Raw genomic sequence first — 18,430 nt, forward strand, 5'->3', positions numbered from 1 at the left:
AACAAAACTTTAAAAATTCTTCTATACCGATTATCTTGATGGGACATGCTTTACGAGAGTTTCAACTTTCTGCACGATGACTATCAAAGTGTGCTGGTGTATAGCCTGGAAGTCAGAAAATATTTAAATCTACAGAACATAGTCCTTTGTGCTCATTATATACTAGGAGCAACTTTAACTATAAAATTCTGTTTTTAAATTTAATCCATGTATACATACAAGCACACTTTAGTAGCTCCTCTCGACATTACGTTGTACCTCATATTTAATAATGGAGAAAAAATTAGGAATAGGAAGTCATGTAATCAATAGCTAGTCTGTTCTCAGGAATATGTATATATATATTCTATATATACTCTCTTTCCCTCTAGGATGGTTGGATGCCTCCATGTGTCCTCCAACAAAATCCTCCGCTACATTTCCCCTCCTTTCTCCAATCCACACAAGTACAACGTTTTACATTGATTTGGCATATGGTTTAGTGGAATTTCACTTTTGGTGTACTGGGCAAATATGATTCTTGAATACAGTCACGTGGTGGGATTCCACTCTTTCCTGATCACTACCTGCATTATGTGTACAGACAAACATCAAGGCTGCAGAGCAGTTCATCAGACTTTCGTGTAACCAGATCCTCCCTGGGGTTTTATTCCTCACTGCTGTATCGGCCTTGTGCAAGAGTTATCCGAAAGAAAAGCGGTTTAAGTGGTTAGTCATTGAATGGATATCCTTTCTGGGATCAGCAGATAATTACAATAAACACAAACAGTGTCATCATGTCAGGCTTATTACTGGTATTGAGCCTGAACCCACAGTAATCCTCTCTATTCATTCGCCTCTTTCTCTTCAGTGAAGCTTTTATTCTTCACACTGTAGGCCTTTTAAACCTCAGCCATTCACAGATGCTCAATATTGACGTCTGGATGTGATGTACGCCACCATTGCATCCTGCTGCTTCACTGATACTGATAGCTACGACTGTTGGGAGTGTAGCGATTGTACAGTTACACTGTCAAAGGCCTATTTGTCAACATGAGCAGCAAGTTAGTGATTGATCAGGGTTCCTGTGATGCTATTGAACTTGCAGTCCCTGATGAGCCAACAATGCTGGTTTTCAGCAAATGTCTGTCTGTAGCTCTTTTGGTGTTTTTATCTATTACAAGCTCAATGTACATGGGTATTTTTAAATTCCTGGCTTGTCTATTGTTTCTTTTCAGCACAACAAGGGTTACACGTTCCACGGCTGTCTTATGTTTTTCCAACTGTTATTTTCATCTGTTTCTATTTTTGATTTGCAGCATAGTGCTAAACGGCCACAAGAGCTGCATATTGTGCATGACTTTAGTTGTTGGGGTGTGATTTATATCTGTGCTGCATTTAGATTATACGACAAGGTTATGTCCATGTTGCTTTCTTTTGATTGTCATGTTTGTGTGTGTTTTCCAGGGGTGTCATTAACCCAGTACCATCCACAAAAAGCAGCCGGTCTGCAACTTTACAGTGTGTCCACGTGGCCGAGGGACACAGTAAAGCTGTTTTATGCGTCGACTGCACTGATGACCTTCTGTTCACCGGATCCAAAGGTTATTGACCACAATCTTTCCTCCTTCTGTCCTTGCTTCACCTCTTCTCTCTTACTTCACCTCTAATCAGTATTCCTCACGTGTCTCCTTGTTCTAGCTCTGGTAATTTATTACATTTTGACATGCTGTTAGTCTGTTATATAGCAGCAAATAAAACCTGACAGGGATTAATTAAGATTGTCATATGCACAGTATGTGGATAAACGAGGTGATGAAATGAAATGACATCGTACATATAACAAAGTTCTTATGGTAAAGGAGCTTTTACAGATAATAAATAAAGGTAAATTGTTTGTCATTTAACTAGAATAAATTGCGCATGTAATCCTTACAGATGCTAAGTAGCTCCTGTATTTGGTTTTGTTATTAATTAAAGTAGGTTTTGTCTTTCTCCAGGTTAATTCCTTTCCACTGGTCTTGTTCTTTAGCTCTACTCTGTTGCTCCAGTTAACACATCGTCCTCTCAGAACGCTTCCAGTGTTTCTAATGTCGTAATAAATAGTGATGAGAATGGCCAACTCTGTCTTTTCTTGCAGACCGGACCTGTAAGGTGTGGAATCTGGTAACAGGTCAAGAGATAATGTCCCTGGCTGGTCATCCCAACAATGTGGTGTCAGTCCGCTACAGCTCCAGTTTAGTCTTCACGGTCTCCACTTCCTACATCAAAGTCTGGGACATCCGGGATTCGGCCAAGTGCATCCGAATGCTAACGTGAGTTGGACTGGCTCTGCAGATCAAACTGCAGTCTGGAAAACCTTTTTCAATGTTCAGAGGAGCCTCCGCATTTCCCAGATATATTGCTGAACAGTTCATTAGTTTTGTAAATCTGTTGATCTGTTTTTGTCTTCAGAGTAACTTTTATCCATTTCTTTAGGATTTCTCCAACGTAAAAAATGTGACAATCACTTTTTAAACAAAACATCTTGTATTTTAGCCTTAAAGGTCATTTATACCTAAGTACATCATTATAAGGTGCAACTTTTCCTCTTTACCCCCAAACTATTTGTTGCATGTTTATTCATGTGTCATCCACATGTCTCCAGGTCCTCTGGGCAGGTTAATGTTGGGGACGCCTGTGCGTCTAACACCAGCCGGACGGTCACCATCCCAGCAGGAGAGAACCAGATCAACCAGATCGCCCTCAACCCCAATGGGACAGTTCTGTACGCTGCTGCTGGTAACTCGGTCAGAGTCTGGGACCTGAGAAGGTGAGCAAAGGCACTAAAGATAACACTGTAATGAACACCAAGGCAGCAGCAGTCTCTAATAGTCAGCAGGGTGGCTTTTAGACATGGAAATGTCAGTCAGTCTGGTCTAACAGTTTATCTATTGTGAAATACTTTAACAACTGTTAGATCTTTTTTTTTTTTTTTTTTTTTTTTTTTACAGATTGTTTTCATGTAGTGTCACCAACACGTAGTTCATCCTGTTAAACTGTATGATTGTATGCCCAGAAGCTTTTTTCCTAGATAGATTATTTAAACATTAGGACAAACTGTATCGTAACAAGTAGCAAGTGTATCACCAACTTGCTATGTTAGATCAAATAACACCAATATGTCATTTAAGATGTAGTTTCAATGTGACATTACATTTAACAATTAGATGCTACAGTAACTGAAGTATTTTTACTGTAAGAAAATGTCAGTACAAAGAACTTGTGTTTGTCTGAAGTATTGCATGTCGACACCCAGACTTACATGAGCCATGCAGACAATCTGTTTATCATTCCCACCATTTGTTCTTCACTCCCCCTGATACCGCAGTAACATTTTCAAATGCAAAACACACACCATGATAAATACAAAGCATCTCTTTTCGCTGCACACTTAGAGGACTCAATTCATCATGAAAGCCTGACAAGCATCCAATCCAAAGCTGTCATCCATTTCTGACCACCAGCTGGTATTTACTTTGATGAATTACCTCATTGCTGATCGTAGAAAATAAAAACAGCTCATACCTGATGCTCTGGATGATTAAAATAACTCTACATCAATATAACCTGTAAGAACACGCTGTAACTTGCACTGAGACCAAAACACTGCAAACTTAATTCACAAACCTTGTTTATCCACATGGTGCACTTTACCTTGAGTGAATTATTTATTGTTAAATACCACAATGAGTAAATCTGCAATTTAATTTCATGAAAATAGGTGTCATTTAGGCTTTCCTCCCAATGGTTGTAGCAGGACAAAATTAGACACTGGCATTTAAGTTATTGATTTTTTTTTTTTCTGTCAGGTTTGCATCCACTGGAAAACTCACTGGTCATCTTGGTCCAGTAATGTGTCTGACTGTGGATCAGTCCGGAAACAACCAGGACCTGGTGATCACTGGGTCTAAGGACCATTACATCAAGGTGTGTTTTACAGTGATTCCTGCATTTAACACACCTTCTCTTGACATACAGCATGCTCCTAGTGAGCCCCAGGGCAAAGAGGTTTACGTATTTAGAGAGAAATGCCCTTTTATTTCACAGCAAAGCATTTCACAAAATGCATGTCACTCTTTTTTTAACAATGTGGTGTTTTGACTGTTGCAGCTGTTTGATGTGACTGAAGGTTCTCTGGGGAGCATCAGTCCTACACATAACTTTGAACCACCACATTACGATGGTATCGAGTCACTGGTGGTCCAGGGGGACATTTTCTTCAGCGGCTCCCGAGACAACGGCATCAAGAAGTGGGACCTGGACCGCAAGGACCTTCTGCAGGTAGTGGATGAGTAAGGTGGTAAACATAAAGAACATAGTATGGAAAGAGTCATGCAGAGCTTTCATTAAATGCACAATTCTTTGTCAGTTTTCTTTTTTTTAAAAATAGAACTAAAGACATGGCTAGCTTTAACTTTAGCTAATTATTACAAGAGAATATTACTCCAGACAGTTTCTCCTGGTATATTTGTAACAGTAAAGAAGACCATTCTTCTCAGCAGCATTAAAAGTGGAGCTTTGAAAACCTGCAGTAAAATCTGTTCCTAAGATGAACCATATCCCTTCACCTTTCAGTCACATTTTGTGTCTCATAATGGCCAATATGGTACATCAAAAATTATTCTGTGTTTGCCTACCCAAAACCAGTTACTGTGTCTATGTCATCATTTATAAAAACATCTTCTCATATACTATGGACGTACTATTTCTATCATGAGTTAGAATTGGAAAAATCACTCATGAAATTGTGTTTATTAATTACACAATCAATCTCATCCCTTAGCAAGTCCCGAACGCTCACCGTGACTGGGTTTGCGCTCTGGGCGTTGTCCCCGGCTCCCCGGCCTTACTGAGCGGCTGCAGAGGTGGGGTGCTCAAGCTGTGGCACACAGACACACTGGGGACTCTCGGGGAGCTCAAGGGTCATGAGAGCCCCATCAACGGCATCTCTGCCAACAGCAGCCACCTGTTCACCGCCTCCGAGTGAGTCTCACACATACACCGACACATACATGTTGGCGACCAGTTAGTTTTAGGATCCTTGTACTGCTGAATCTCAATCTACCAGAAATTACACTATGTGTGAGATAGCTCCTGCGCATTCGTTTAACGAAGCAATAGCAGAAGGTATGTATGTCTCACTCAATGTATTTATGTATCAGATAGTTGAATAAGCATACAGAGCTCTGGATCAAACTTCTCACCCTAACACCAACAAAGTTAATGTCAGGGCACGAAGTCTGACTGACTGCCTCGCCCTGATCCAGTGTACTCATACTATTACATGAGAATGTGCACAGAATGTGTTGCAGCTAGCTGATTGGCCCCTCCGTGTCCTTGAGCCTTCTTTCACCATGTTGTAGGTGCAGAGACTTGCCACTCTGCACCCTCAGTTGCTCCCTCCTGCAGATACCTGCTTGTGACAGAGAAATACACAAACCACCAAATCCTGTCTCCACTTGCGCTTTCTCATGTTGCCATTGTTTATCAATTGTGTTGATTATGCCTTAAGATAATAATGTGAGATTAAGATAATAATAAAAGGTGAGGAGAGTAGCACCAAATTATCAAAATATGAAATAATGTGAGATTAATATAATGAGAGATTATCAAAACATGAATATAAAATATATGATCCTAACAGTACTTTTCTATACCATAAATACGGAATGAGGTGATGCAACCGGTGTACATGGTGGAGCGAAAACCCCATTGAAAGATCCTTAATATAGTAAAAATACTTTTAAATCAGAGGATGTGGATCACTTTGTTTCTGTGTGCACCTGGACAATGACTTCTTCCATTTTTGCTGCCTCTTACCATGTTGTGTTCTTGTGTTTCAGTGACCGGACTGTGAAGATCTGGCGTGCACGCGGCGGACTGGACAGCACCTTAGAGGCGGTTGACAATGCAGACGAGGTGGCCAGTAACTGAACACAGAGCCGCCTGATCTGACTCTAGAAGGACGTAACGGCATTGTTTGTTGCTGCTGCCGTGCACTTTGACCCCTAACTTCTCGAGCCTAACACTGAGTCCTAACACACATACCTTCCATGCCGTGTAACCTTTGTGACTGAGCCAACAGGAATCACTTGTAATGTCATTTCAGCAAAAGCTAACACTTAAGTTCTTTTCCTAGACTCTGTATGATCAGAGGGTCTTTAGTTTACTGTATTGTTAATGACTTTTTGCAACATAAACTCATCTTTCTCACTTTTGCGCTATAGACGATTCTCATCATGGTTAGTGATGTGACCTTGTACTCACAAGATGTTACGATATGATAAACACAGTCAGACAGAGCGTCACTGCAGCTCTGCAGATGTTCAGCGCTGTGCAGGATACAATACAGACAAACAATAAGGTAGTCATGTTGGAGGAGGACAAGGTCGCAGAGCTAATGGGTTGGCAGCTGGTCTTCACAACCCACTTCTTCAGTTTGTTGGAATTCTTCCTCTGCACGCAAAACAGAACCAATGTTCCCTCACTCCTGTTCCCTAGAGTTACAAAAGTGGCTTTACATTATGTGACAAAGACAAATCACTGTACCCCTTAACTCCCCTGACTCTCCTGCTTTTGTGCTCTTCTCTCTTCAATTTCTGCAGCGGCTTCAGATCAGCGACCAAAATTGTGCGACCTATTGTCTCTGCTGTCCTGTGCTGCACCCATCTACAGAACACACTTTACAGTAACAGTCGTACTTAAAGCAAAAGTTTGACATTTGGGGAAATATTGGCTTTTCTTATTGAATTGAGAACATCAGTATCACTCTTATATCTGTCCATTAAACAGCCACCCCTAAAGCTCAGTAATTAAAACGGTAGATCTCATTAATTTCATCTGCTGAAAGTGTAAAAATGACAGTTTTTGGTTTTACAGAGGCTTGTGTGCCAGGCTACTTCTTGGCAAAGCTCAGCAACTTATTGTTCCAAATCCATTTTTACACATTGGTCTCTCTAAAGATTAAACAAAATAGATGTTATATTTTCAATTTTGAGCTTTAAATCTGCCAGTAGGCTGATGGTGTCACCTTAAGCCAAAGCTACTCTAGATGTTTCCCTTTCTTTATGCTCAGCTAAGCAGCTGCTGGCTGTGCTTTTACATTCGTCTTCTAACGGTGAGAGCGATAACATTCTTTACATCCACAGTGTTTCCCAAAATGTCAAACTCTTCCTTTAACTCTTTAGCGCTTGTACAAAAATCAACACAATTAGTATTTGAGATTCACTTAATCCTTGTTAAATGTGAGCAGGTTCAGTGTTGAGGATATTCTACACTTGTTGTCCATGTTTCATTGTGTGTAAAAATGTATCTTCACTCCTTACACATGCTATCAGCACTCACTGAACCTACACTACTGAGTCGGCTAATTCCCCTGCTGCTAAGGCGTATGCTCACCTTCTTCAACCCTATAAGAGGTGCTTCTTGTCGTGGACTCCGGGTGAGGTCCACTCGTTCCCGTAGCTATGTGTATATATATATGTAATAGTATCTTTTTGTTCTTGAGAGGAGAGGCCTTTAGACTCTGCCAGTGTCGCTCTCTTAACCGCATTGACCAACGTCTGTCTCCCAGTTCTGATCCTTGTGGGGCCTTCCTGGAGCCACCTGTGGTCTCCCTGATGTAACTGATCTGTCTGTCGCGATTGTGTGCCGTCAATTATGAATGTTCGGTGAAACAGCAGCTGTAGGCATTATTCAAATACATATCTAATGTATGTAAACGATGTATTTAAATTTAAAAAAAAGAAAAATCTGACTGAATGTTAGTTTTGTGGGACCACCAATCTGAACGTAGTCTCACTCCAGAGCCGAGAGGACCAGAATTAGCAGGGAGACTGACGAGGAGCTTTAGTAATGCTTGTGGACTGAGCTTTTCCTCCAGTGAGGTGGCAGGTTATGTTTAGTGGCCTACGGTTAGTTCTTTTTTTCTTTGTTTTGTTTGTTCTGCTCTCCTTGTTCCATATATCCTGGGCGTTCCCCCTCTGGAGTTTTAGTAGCCATTTCTCAATGGTGGACTCTGTAGCGATTCTAATGTCAGATGCCTGGTGAGAATAAACGCCATCTGTCAAAAAACAACCATCTCTGTGTGGCTTTCTTGGTTTGATCAGTCTTGTTTCAGCTGGTAGTGTACCTGCAGGTTGCCTGCCTGGACAAATATCTACAACTTAATGTATCACCGTCATTTTTTTTACAAAGTTGTTTGAGAAACGTAGCTTCACATTTGTTTTTCAGTCTTCATTTATTTCCTTCATTTTGCAGCTGATCTTTATTGCTGGTTTGGTAACACCTGAAGGTTCCCCTGTTGTGCATCTGTAAGCAGCATTTAAATATCTGATGAACTAAAATGGCATTTTAAAAGCTTCTCGTTGTGCCGAGAATGTAAGGAGGGCATACGTTTCTTATTCTAGTATTTACACTTTGATTCCTTGGCAATATGTACAACAGCACCTTCAGTGTTTGCAGTGAAGTCATTCCCTATTTTTCTCCTTTCCAGTCATATTCTTTACCATGTGCATCCATTCTTTACTGCTGTGGGTGGCCACTCTTTCAATTATGTTGCTATTTTTAGGAATCTTATAACCTAAAAAATCTCCAATCTGACATTTCTCCAACACTGATGCTGAGAGGCCTTTATTTTCAGTGTTTCTTTCCTTCTTTCATATGCAGAATTTCTGTAATTCTTTCACATGATTGTTCTCTATAGATAAACCTGTTTTCCGTAAAGCAGATGGTGATTTAAGTAGAAGTTGTGTATTCAGATGTGTGAAGTGGTGAAACCTGGACACAAGATGGCAGTAGCAGCATCTACACAACCAACCAGGGACATTGCAGATAATCCACAAATACTTCCACTGACATTTTAGGCACGTGTCTAATCAGGGAAACAATTTCCATGTTAACCCCCGGAGGCATTTAGAGTTTCTTTTAGGAATTTAAACCATATACAGCCTGTGATGTTGTCATCTTACTTATAACATTACAGACACTGCAGCGAAGAACACAGTGGTGTAAGAACATGTACACATCACATCTTGGTTTACTGCAGTGAGCTGAGTTTACCTTCAACTTTTGCATATTTGCTTCAGGTATGTTACTTATTGCAGAGCCTTTATTTTAGTCCAGAGATCACATTGACATCATGAGAGAAAGAAAGCAAAAATGATGTAGAATAAGTGAAAATTTCAAATCAGCCAGCAGAAAAAGACGTTTGACTTTTCTATTTCTCGACAATTTTTTCTATTTGTAAGCTACAAAGTCGTGGAAGGCAGTCTTCAGAGCTCAATAACAGTTCAGAGATCTGGAATTGTAGAATTGAGATCTGATGCCATTTTTGCAGGAGTCTTTTTATACTGTGCTCAACAAATTTATTAGACCACTTCTATTTTGTAAAGTTTGTTCATTTGTATGTTTAGGAACACAAGTAAATAGCTATAATTTGACATCTTAATCAAGAAATAATAATGTGCTTTAGTATTTTTTCAGTTTTTTTTTAATAAAACAGTATATTTGAAATTTCATGGATAACTAATAATTACATTTTAGGATTAAAATGGTCATTTTGGTGAAAGAGCTTCTTCATGCTGGTGTACTAATCACTACAGAAACATAGAACATGATTTTGGTAATTACCAATGCTGTTAATTTACAGCAGCTGTGGCATAAACCTTATACTCTGTGGTGGTCTAATACATTTGCTAAGCACTGTACATTTTAATCTGCTATTGCCACTGAGGACCATCTTTCATTTTCATCCAGCACACAGTGATGATGTTCTCAAAAAGGTATTTTATAATGTTGTAGAGTTTCATTTTACTCTAATTATTTCATTATCACCTGCAGCATTATTAGGTATTTCTGTGTATCATGTAAACTTCTCTTGGTGACGCTCTCTTGCCTCAAGTTTGGACCTGTAGTTGTTTATCAGTTGAATAACTGAGTGTTTGTGTATCTGTTTACTCTCTTGCCAATTTGATGCTGAATAAGAGAAACAGAACACAGTGTAGCTAGAAAACACCACCCAGTGAGAATTCAGGCAGAAAGTAATTCACCAGAAGTGGCGTTACAGTGAAATCACGTTAAACACACCAATTTGAGGTGCAGAAATCTTTAAAGTACAATTCAGGGAAGCTTTGGATTTGATTCTCTTAATAGGTGGTGCTGTGGAATTTAAACTGGAGTATTTTCTATTATATTTATTTAAAGTATTTGCATCCTGATGGCAATCAATAAATCAAGTGCTCTAATAATAAAAAGAAAGAAATCTGGCAGTGACAGGCTAGTGAAAAGCATGTTGCATTCACTACAAATGAAATGACAGGATGGCCTACCTGCACACTCTCTGTCCGTCTGCATTCACTGCGTGTGAGTTTACCAGGCCATGTGGACGCAATGCAAGACCTCATGCGCAGATAGCACAACAATGGCAATCGCTTTTAATAGGATTACCTAAGCATACAACATGTTACGCTGATAAACCTGCCAGATGATCATATTCGTTGTTTGTGGTCTCCATCCTCCCTCAGCTTCATTAGGTTCTGTTTAAATGCATCTGTTTGCTGCCTGTTTGCACTGTAGACTCATCAGCAGATGTCATTTTATGATATTTATCTTGTATTAATCTACACTGGCTTTTTACTTTAATTTATTGCGAACATTGTGATGTAGTCTCTTTGTGTGTTTTTAGACACGAGGTAGTTTCAGTTGTCTCCTCACTGACGCTGTCTCTCATGGATTAGTCCTCCAGCTGTACAGACAGAGGGTTCATGTGTTTGGGAGAAGAAGCTTTAGACGGAGACATGAGGGGAGAGTGTGATTTTGTTTGCTTGTATGCTTTTAAAATCCAGCTACTCTTGCTGGTTTGTACAATCTGGCATGTTCTAGCTTTAACAGTTTTTCAGTGAGTATTGATTACTGTGCTATTGATCTGTCCATCCCTGTAGCGTACTGCATGGTACTTGCACAACATATATTTTTTTCTCCACTGTAATGAACTTTTCCACTGATGGGTGACCTTCTAGCCAAGTTCAAGTAATTTGCTGTGATCCTAGCCGTATGGCTGCAACTTCACAGCATCAAAATATAATATGTATGAAATGATGGCATGTGAAATCATATTGATATTAAATATAAAACTTGAACACTAAATTTTGCAAGAAAAAAAGGACATCTAAAGTAATGTAATAAATAATGTAATTTAAAAAAAAAAAAGATATTGCTGTGAAACTGACGTGACTGAAGCTATTTGCCAACTTAATTCATCTATTTGACATCTATTACATATTACATATGTGCAGCATTTACCACTGTAGAGCAACAGTCCCACTCTTTTTTTTTCATGTTAAACGACATCTGTGTTATATAAAACAAGATGAGATTAAACTAAAACTTCTCAGCTTGAACTGTACTTTTTACTCTACTACATTCAGCTAAAAGCTTTAGCTGCTAGTTGTTCTAATGATTTTTTTTCTAAACAAGCAAATCATGTTCTTGCACATACACTATAATACAGTGCAGTGACACCACAGAGCTCCCCTATGAACTTCTCAGCTGGTTTCAGATAACTGTTTAAAGCTTAAAAAGGTTAAAAGAAAAACAAAGCCCCATATTTTTCCATTATACAAAGATTGAAAAAAATAAATACTAATGCTGTACGAATTGAATACAATTCTGTATATCTGTCTCTGACATATTTGAACTGTTATCATTATGCCCCTGAGAAAGACAGTACTACTGCCCAACTCTGAAAGAGACAGCATGATCGTTCAGGTTATACTGTACTACAATGCACAGGATACCACAAGGTCTATGGATTGTACATCTGGTGTTCTGTAAAGACTGTAAAGCGTAGATCTTGGGCTGCATAAATAAAAGTTACTTGGCAAAACTCCATCCATCAACTATATACCATTTAATCCTCTGTAGGGTCACAGGGGGGCTGGAGTCTATCCCAGCTGACTCAAGGTGAAGGCATGGGACACCCTGGACAGGTTCCCAGTCCATCACAGGGCTACACAGAGAGACAGACACTTGGCAAAACTCCTGCAGGATGAATACTGTACCGCATTGCCACACATACAGTAGATGTGTTGCTTCAAATGTAGTGAGAAGTCATACAGACACTTTGTTCAGATGCTTAATGAACGACTCGGGAGGCCATCAGGGTCTGATATCGTGAATCTGCAGGAGTGTCTGACAGGCAGCACCAATCACCGGCCACCCGGTGTGAAGGCGACAGTGTCGACAAGTGTGGATGTCACTCAGGTTATACTGGGGGAAACACTTCAGAGGACTATTTTCTCTTCAGAGCTCCACAGAAACCAACTATACACCAAATACAGCTTTAAATCATTTAAACAGGCCTGGTTTCACAAAGCAATCACCAGCTGCATACATGTATCAATATATATTTATAACATTACCCGTCTGGTCAGTACCCTCTTTCTGTGACTGAAGTCTATTAATCCTCATTTAAAAACAGCACCAGCAGCTGTTTCACAAGATGCAGAGATGTGCAAAATTTTTTCTCGAGTCCTGCTGCTCATTGCAGAGCAGATCCCCAACCCTGAGAGAGACATTTTGACCAGACTCAGCAGAATCTAGGTTTGAAAGACCCTTTTACTTTGAATGCTGCAACATCAGGCCAGGTGGTTTTTACTGAGGCTGGAATGTTTATTTCACATATTTCATTAAATTGGCTGTGCTTGTTCAGAAAAGTCTGTTAATCAGCACTAATATTTGTTTTGGGTCTCGTTTATGTCAGGAGTTAGAAAATGTAAAATCGTAAACTTGTGAAAAAGAATTACATTATTATAACTTCACACACTATTCTACAGTTCTAGCCTTTTTAGTGTACTTTTAAAAGTATGGGTTTGTGGCTGGAGTTCAAAAGGAAGTTCGGCAGGTTGGATTCCTGAACAGGCCGACCAGGCACAGGCCCAGAGACCTAAAGAGTCACTGGGCTCTGGTCCAGGGGATGTGTTTGAAGACATGATGAGCATTTCTTGTTGGCAAGTCAGTTAAACAACCATAAAGACACACCAAAGGCATGCAAACATTACTCAAAATGATCATAAAGCTCCACAACACAGCAGAAAGAGATGCAAAATAAACACAGATACACTGAACGTGGCTGCAGAGATGCACGCACAAAAAGTTGCAAATCAACAACAGAGCAACAGGAGCAAATAAAAAAGAAGCAAAATGCGCACAAATGAATGAAATGCAAAAAAGAGACACAAAAGGAACAATACTAGAAGTTAAACAAAGAAGAGCTGCAAACCCTTGAAAAAGCGTCTCTTTCTTGGTGTCTTGCTTCAAGTGGGGGGCTTTTACCAAGTCTGAGCCCAGGGACCAGTTGTCTCATCATCTATCTACGGGTTGAACAAAGGTTTGAAGAGGCTTATATGTTTTTGAAGGGCTCTATACATCTATCATAGCAAGACTCTGGCAAATTAAGAGAAAGGGACATTGAGGAGACAGTAATTAGAGAGCAGCCAGCACGGCTTCACACTCCGATAATTTGAAATCTATTTGTGGCACCGAGACATGAATATAATACGAGTGTGTTGGTCCAGATATGCTGGCAGCTTAAAGCAGCGTAGTCATGCAAGCTAAGAATGTCTCCTAAAAATGTGATGTTTTTGCATTCACCAAAGTTTTTAAATGTTTTAAAACTTTGTTTTGGTCTGAGAATTTATGAGCGGTATTAAAGTGGAGCAGTGATTGCAAGAATTTACTGCGGAGAAAGTATGGGAGGTAATGAAGCAGTTTCATAACGACAAAGCTCATTTGTCAAGCAACTCCATGAAAGAGTTTGCCAAAGCAGTCTCTAAATCACAAGTGCCTTTCTTATTACAAATGATCAAACTCACCACTTCCTCTGGATCAGTCCCTCAGCGGCTGTAGAAAAACTAATATTGCACTTGTAATGAAGAAGCGCTGAGTTGAATTAGACCCATCACTTAACCCCACGGCATGGCTCCTGAGAGGACGAAACAAGCCACGCTAGCAGCTCTGCACTAGGACGGAGCCTCGTGATCTGAAAAGTGAAGCCAACGCAGAAGTGCCGTAAACCTGCATTGTTTCTAACAGCCAGCAGGGGGCAACTCCTCTGGCAGTAAACAGAGGTCTGATTGTATAAAAGTCTATGAGAAAATTACCCTACTCTCCCTTGATCTGTTACCTCAGTACTAATTTTCCTAATGAATTTATTTTCTCAATCATTAGCTTCAAGTCTCCTTCAGTACAGAATGATGTTTATTTTGTAGACCATATATTGTTGTTGTTTTACTGTTTGTTATTGGGTGAACCGATGGGATCCAAGAGGTGGTGTTGGGTGTGGTTAGAGGTGCTGCAGCCTTGAAAAGCAGATTGCATGTTAAGGATGGACAGAGCCTCTTGGCCTGAAAAGTGAAGCCAGCATCAAAGTGACTTAAACCTGCAGTCTTCCTAACATCCAGCAGGGGGCAACCCCTCTGGTGGCAAAATGAAGTCTGACTGCAAAGAAGTCTATAAGAAAATGATCCTACTTCCGCCTTGATTTGTTGCCTCAGTCAACCTTTTTTCAATGATTTTATGGTCCCTGTGGCTAGTTTCAAGTCTTCCTTCAATACAGCACGATGCTCACTGTGTAAATTATTGTTTCATTTAGAGTAAAATGGATGATAAAGCAGGGTAGGTTTATCAGTGGAGTTACCTTGTGATTCACAGGTTGCTACTACATTGGCACATGGTGTCATTGAGTGCTCAGTCAGGTCCATTTATTATCGTTATGTCTGGCTTTAAAAGAGCAAGATGGCAACAGCTACATCCTAAACTTGAGGCCTCAAAACATCAGACCACAAACCAATGGGTGACTTCACGTCCATCTTTTATGTACAGCCCATGGTGGTCCCTTATCTCCCCTTCTTGTTGGCACTGGATACAGAGACAGTTCAGTTGTGGTTGTTTTTTTGTTTTTTAAAATCTCAAATAAAAAGTGTTTATACACTGTTGATTGTTAACTTTAGTTTCCAACAAGACCTCATCTAGCACACAGTGTACTTGTCATCAACTGCAATCTGCAAAACAGTCATTAAATGTGTGAAGCTGAGACTTTTCGCACTTCATTAGGAATTTAAATGTCTACTCTATTCGTGGCTGGAAGCAGAATCAGCAGGTGTTTTAGTTTGTGGAGGCTTAAGGTGCTTCCAACACTCTCTCTGTGTATCACCTGGATAAAAGGCTCAAACCGGGAACAGAGTCTGTGATGCATCTACAGGACGGCTGTCCCTGGACTGGAACCCCATCAGAGGACAAAATCAAATGAAGTCATATCAGTCGTCTGGTTTATTCATAACTTCACTAATATCGAGGTAAATGGGAGTGAGCTCATATAGAGGTCGTTTTTATGTTTTGCAGATTACCAGGTAATGGATGCAGGTGGAGATGAGAGGGCTGCTGTGTGAGTAGGCGTCATTTTAGCCAAAGATTACACAGAAGTTGTGGGAGCCACATTTAGTTTCTTCATGCAAAATGTCACCAAGAAAACTAGGTTGAGCACTAACATGCTGAAACATTGTGGTTTCATCACTGTGACAAAACTGGAAACATTCAAGGCGGGATGCAGAGGCCTGTCATAGCTCATGTAGGAGATGTGAGGGATGATTCCCATCATACATTTACACTGGTGTGATTTACTCGTGGAAGCTGCCTAATTATGTATTCTTTTGTTACGTACATACACAGCACCAGTATGTCCAGAACATCTTCATGGTTTGGGCTAATCCTCTTAGTTCCATTACAGAGAAATCCTTGAGCTGCAGCCACAGACTGTGTCACTCCAGCTACATCTGCATAGCAGTGGTTCCTAACTTGGAACTTGTGATGCCTCCAAGGGGCACAAAGTGGGTCACAAAATGATTAAAGGCTTTAGAAAAACAGGGGAGGGAAACTACATTTATATTCGTTATTTTCAGGCTTTCCCCTGTTTGCTTCTCAGCCACGTTAGCAGCATGACTCTCGGGAAGGCAATGTCTGCCTCTCGGTCCAGACTGAAATAACAACTGTGAGGGCTGGGCAACATCAATGAAACATTTAATGGGACAAAATGTTTCCTTTCAGTTGATTTCAAAGTTATTGATTATTTGTATTGACCTATTTCCAATTAGGACCAGGAGGGAAATGATTTATTTTGAATTTAATCAGTTTAAAAGATTAAAAAAAAAGAAAGAAGGAAAGAAAGATGGCCATAGTAATGTATGACGTCAGTGGTTTGTGGTCTGCGTTGAAACTTCCACTTTGGCATTTGGCCATCAGCATCTTCCTCTTTTTAAAACAAATATAATGAGTGTGGAATGTGAATTGAAGGACACTACACAGACACCAAGGCAACCATTCAATAAAAAATACTTGGCTTTACCTTTTATTTTTCTCTAAATGGGACGATACTTTACACAATGAGCATCATGCTGCTTTGAAGAACGCTTGTGATTGAAACCACAAAGCCGTTAGAAAAGTGTTTACTGAGGTAACAGGTCAAGAAGGAAGTAGAGTCATTTTATCTTAGACTTCTATACAATCTGACTTCTTTATATTAGTTGCCCCCTGCTGGCCATTAGAAAGCATTCAGGTTTAAGGTACTCTATGACCAATAGAGAATAAATGCAACTGTCCGTGACTAAATTTCCAAAATGTATTTTTATGGGCATCTGTATTCCAATAGCAAAAATTAAATAAATAAAAAAAAAATTCCTCAATATTTCTATCAACATTTTAGTGCATGATTGGGTCCGTTTGAGTGTACCACACTTCATAGAAAACCGAAATACCTTTTTCCAGAATACTTTCTGATGTGATAAACACTTAACTCACATGACCGATCAACCATTTCCGCTTTTTTCATTGTCTCTGTCTTCAGACAGCATTAAACACAATTAATACGAGCAGACATAAAAGAATAATTACAGCCTTCCCAATTGAAAGCATTTACTGAAAACGTGTTCTTCTTGAAGGTTTTTAGTAGTTTCCCAACAACTACTTTGTTTATGGCTTCTTCTGTTTATTACAGCCATGCATGTTGTTCCCTGTACCTCCACCTACTGATGCAGTCTAATTTATTCACTGAAAGTAGTTTATGGAAACAAGCTTAATTCAAATTTTTGCAAACATTAATGATCTTAGGATCATTTTTCCTGCAGTGCTCAGGGATGATGCATGTTAGAAAGGCCACACCACCCAAACACAGGGCTCTTTATTTGGGAAATCAAGCAGGTGCTTGACCTGCTGGATGATCTTTCTGTCTATTTCTTCAGACTAAGTGAAGCTGACACCAGATTCCCATTTTTAGCTCTCAGGTTCATGCATTCAGGCTGGTTAATTGAGTTTGTTTTGCTCAGATGGTTTTTGTCACTTGGCGTCAGTGTGACACTTATCACTACTGACCAATCACAATGTTATCGCCTGAGTCATTTTGAACTAGACAGTTGTTGAATGAAGTCGCTCGCTCAGTGTAGGCGGAGAACAGAGGGTGTCGCACAAGTTGAAAGCATAAAGAAAAATAATAATGTGTGTGTGGCCTGATTAATTCATAATTACTTTTGCTTTGTGTTTGGCTGATTACCTGTCAGCTGTCTGTGTATTCACTCTCATTTGGAGACACTGCACGTCTTAAATCACTTCAAAGCTTAAACTGTGCCTCAACTTATTAAAGCATTTAAGTCACACTGTTAGTTTTATTGCTTTTCATTTCAACTCCAAACACTGATAATTACACTTGGTCCCTCCCACAGCGACAACTCAGCTGGTTGTCTTATGAACAATCCTTAATATTTTCATGGAAGAGCCACAAGCAGTCCTATTTTTTTTTCTTTGCCATTTTTCATCTCAGTTGCAGCTCTGGATGTAAAAGTATGGTTCCAGAATTGCCTTTCGGATAATTCAATATCATTCACACGATTACAAGAGCTCATAACATTAGCGCACACAGCAATTAAATAACAAAATAGCTCATTTTTAAATAAGACTTGTCAAACTACTGCTGGGATAAAAGATAATTTAATTATAATAACACACAGCGTGTTCACCCCTCATATCCTCCTGAATTACCAGTCATTCATTATGAGGAAGAAAAAGTGGGATGTTTGTGTTCTGTAAGTGTCTTAAATGGGTTTTTAAATGCATGAATCTCAGCTCACAGCCAAAGCAGTCAATGACTATATAGCGTGATTGATTTGTCAGTTATTCAACTTTTTCGCAGGTTTCTGGGAGTTTATAGTTTCTGCAGGGCCTCTTAAAAAGCACATTTTCCTCAATTTCTGTCGCCCCAAACCCAGTCATTATTCCTTAATTCTGGGCTTAATGTTCCCTCAGACCAAAAATTGAACAGTGATGGTCGATAGAGTAACTTTTGCTTCTACTCTAACACTTTAAG

The 18,430-nt window shown here is 39.7% G+C and overlaps 1 protein-coding gene across 8 annotated transcripts in view; it reads left to right on the forward strand.

Annotated features, from left to right (window-relative positions):
* Positions 1–8,097, forward strand: part of kif21a (kinesin family member 21A) — a 67,866-nt gene extending 59,769 nt beyond the window's left edge. For all 8 annotated transcript variants that reach the window (XM_008291438.1, XM_008291445.1, XM_008291479.1 and 5 more), the window contains 7 exons: positions 1,447–1,583; positions 2,120–2,294; positions 2,627–2,791; positions 3,831–3,948; positions 4,132–4,302; positions 4,805–5,004; positions 5,865–8,097. In XM_008291438.1, coding sequence (XP_008289660.1) covers positions 1,447–1,583; positions 2,120–2,294; positions 2,627–2,791; positions 3,831–3,948; positions 4,132–4,302; positions 4,805–5,004; positions 5,865–5,955 — 1,057 coding nt within the window. In that variant the 3' untranslated portion in view covers positions 5,956–8,097. The remainder of the gene's footprint in view (positions 1–1,446; positions 1,584–2,119; positions 2,295–2,626; positions 2,792–3,830; positions 3,949–4,131; positions 4,303–4,804; positions 5,005–5,864) is intronic.
* The last annotated feature ends 10,333 nt before the right edge of the window (positions 8,098–18,430 follow it).

The sequence above is a fragment of the Stegastes partitus genome, unplaced genomic scaffold (genome assembly GCF_000690725.1).
Source record: "Stegastes partitus isolate 25-593 unplaced genomic scaffold, Stegastes_partitus-1.0.2 Scaffold17, whole genome shotgun sequence".
NCBI classification, from domain to species: Eukaryota; Metazoa; Chordata; class Actinopteri; family Pomacentridae; genus Stegastes; species Stegastes partitus.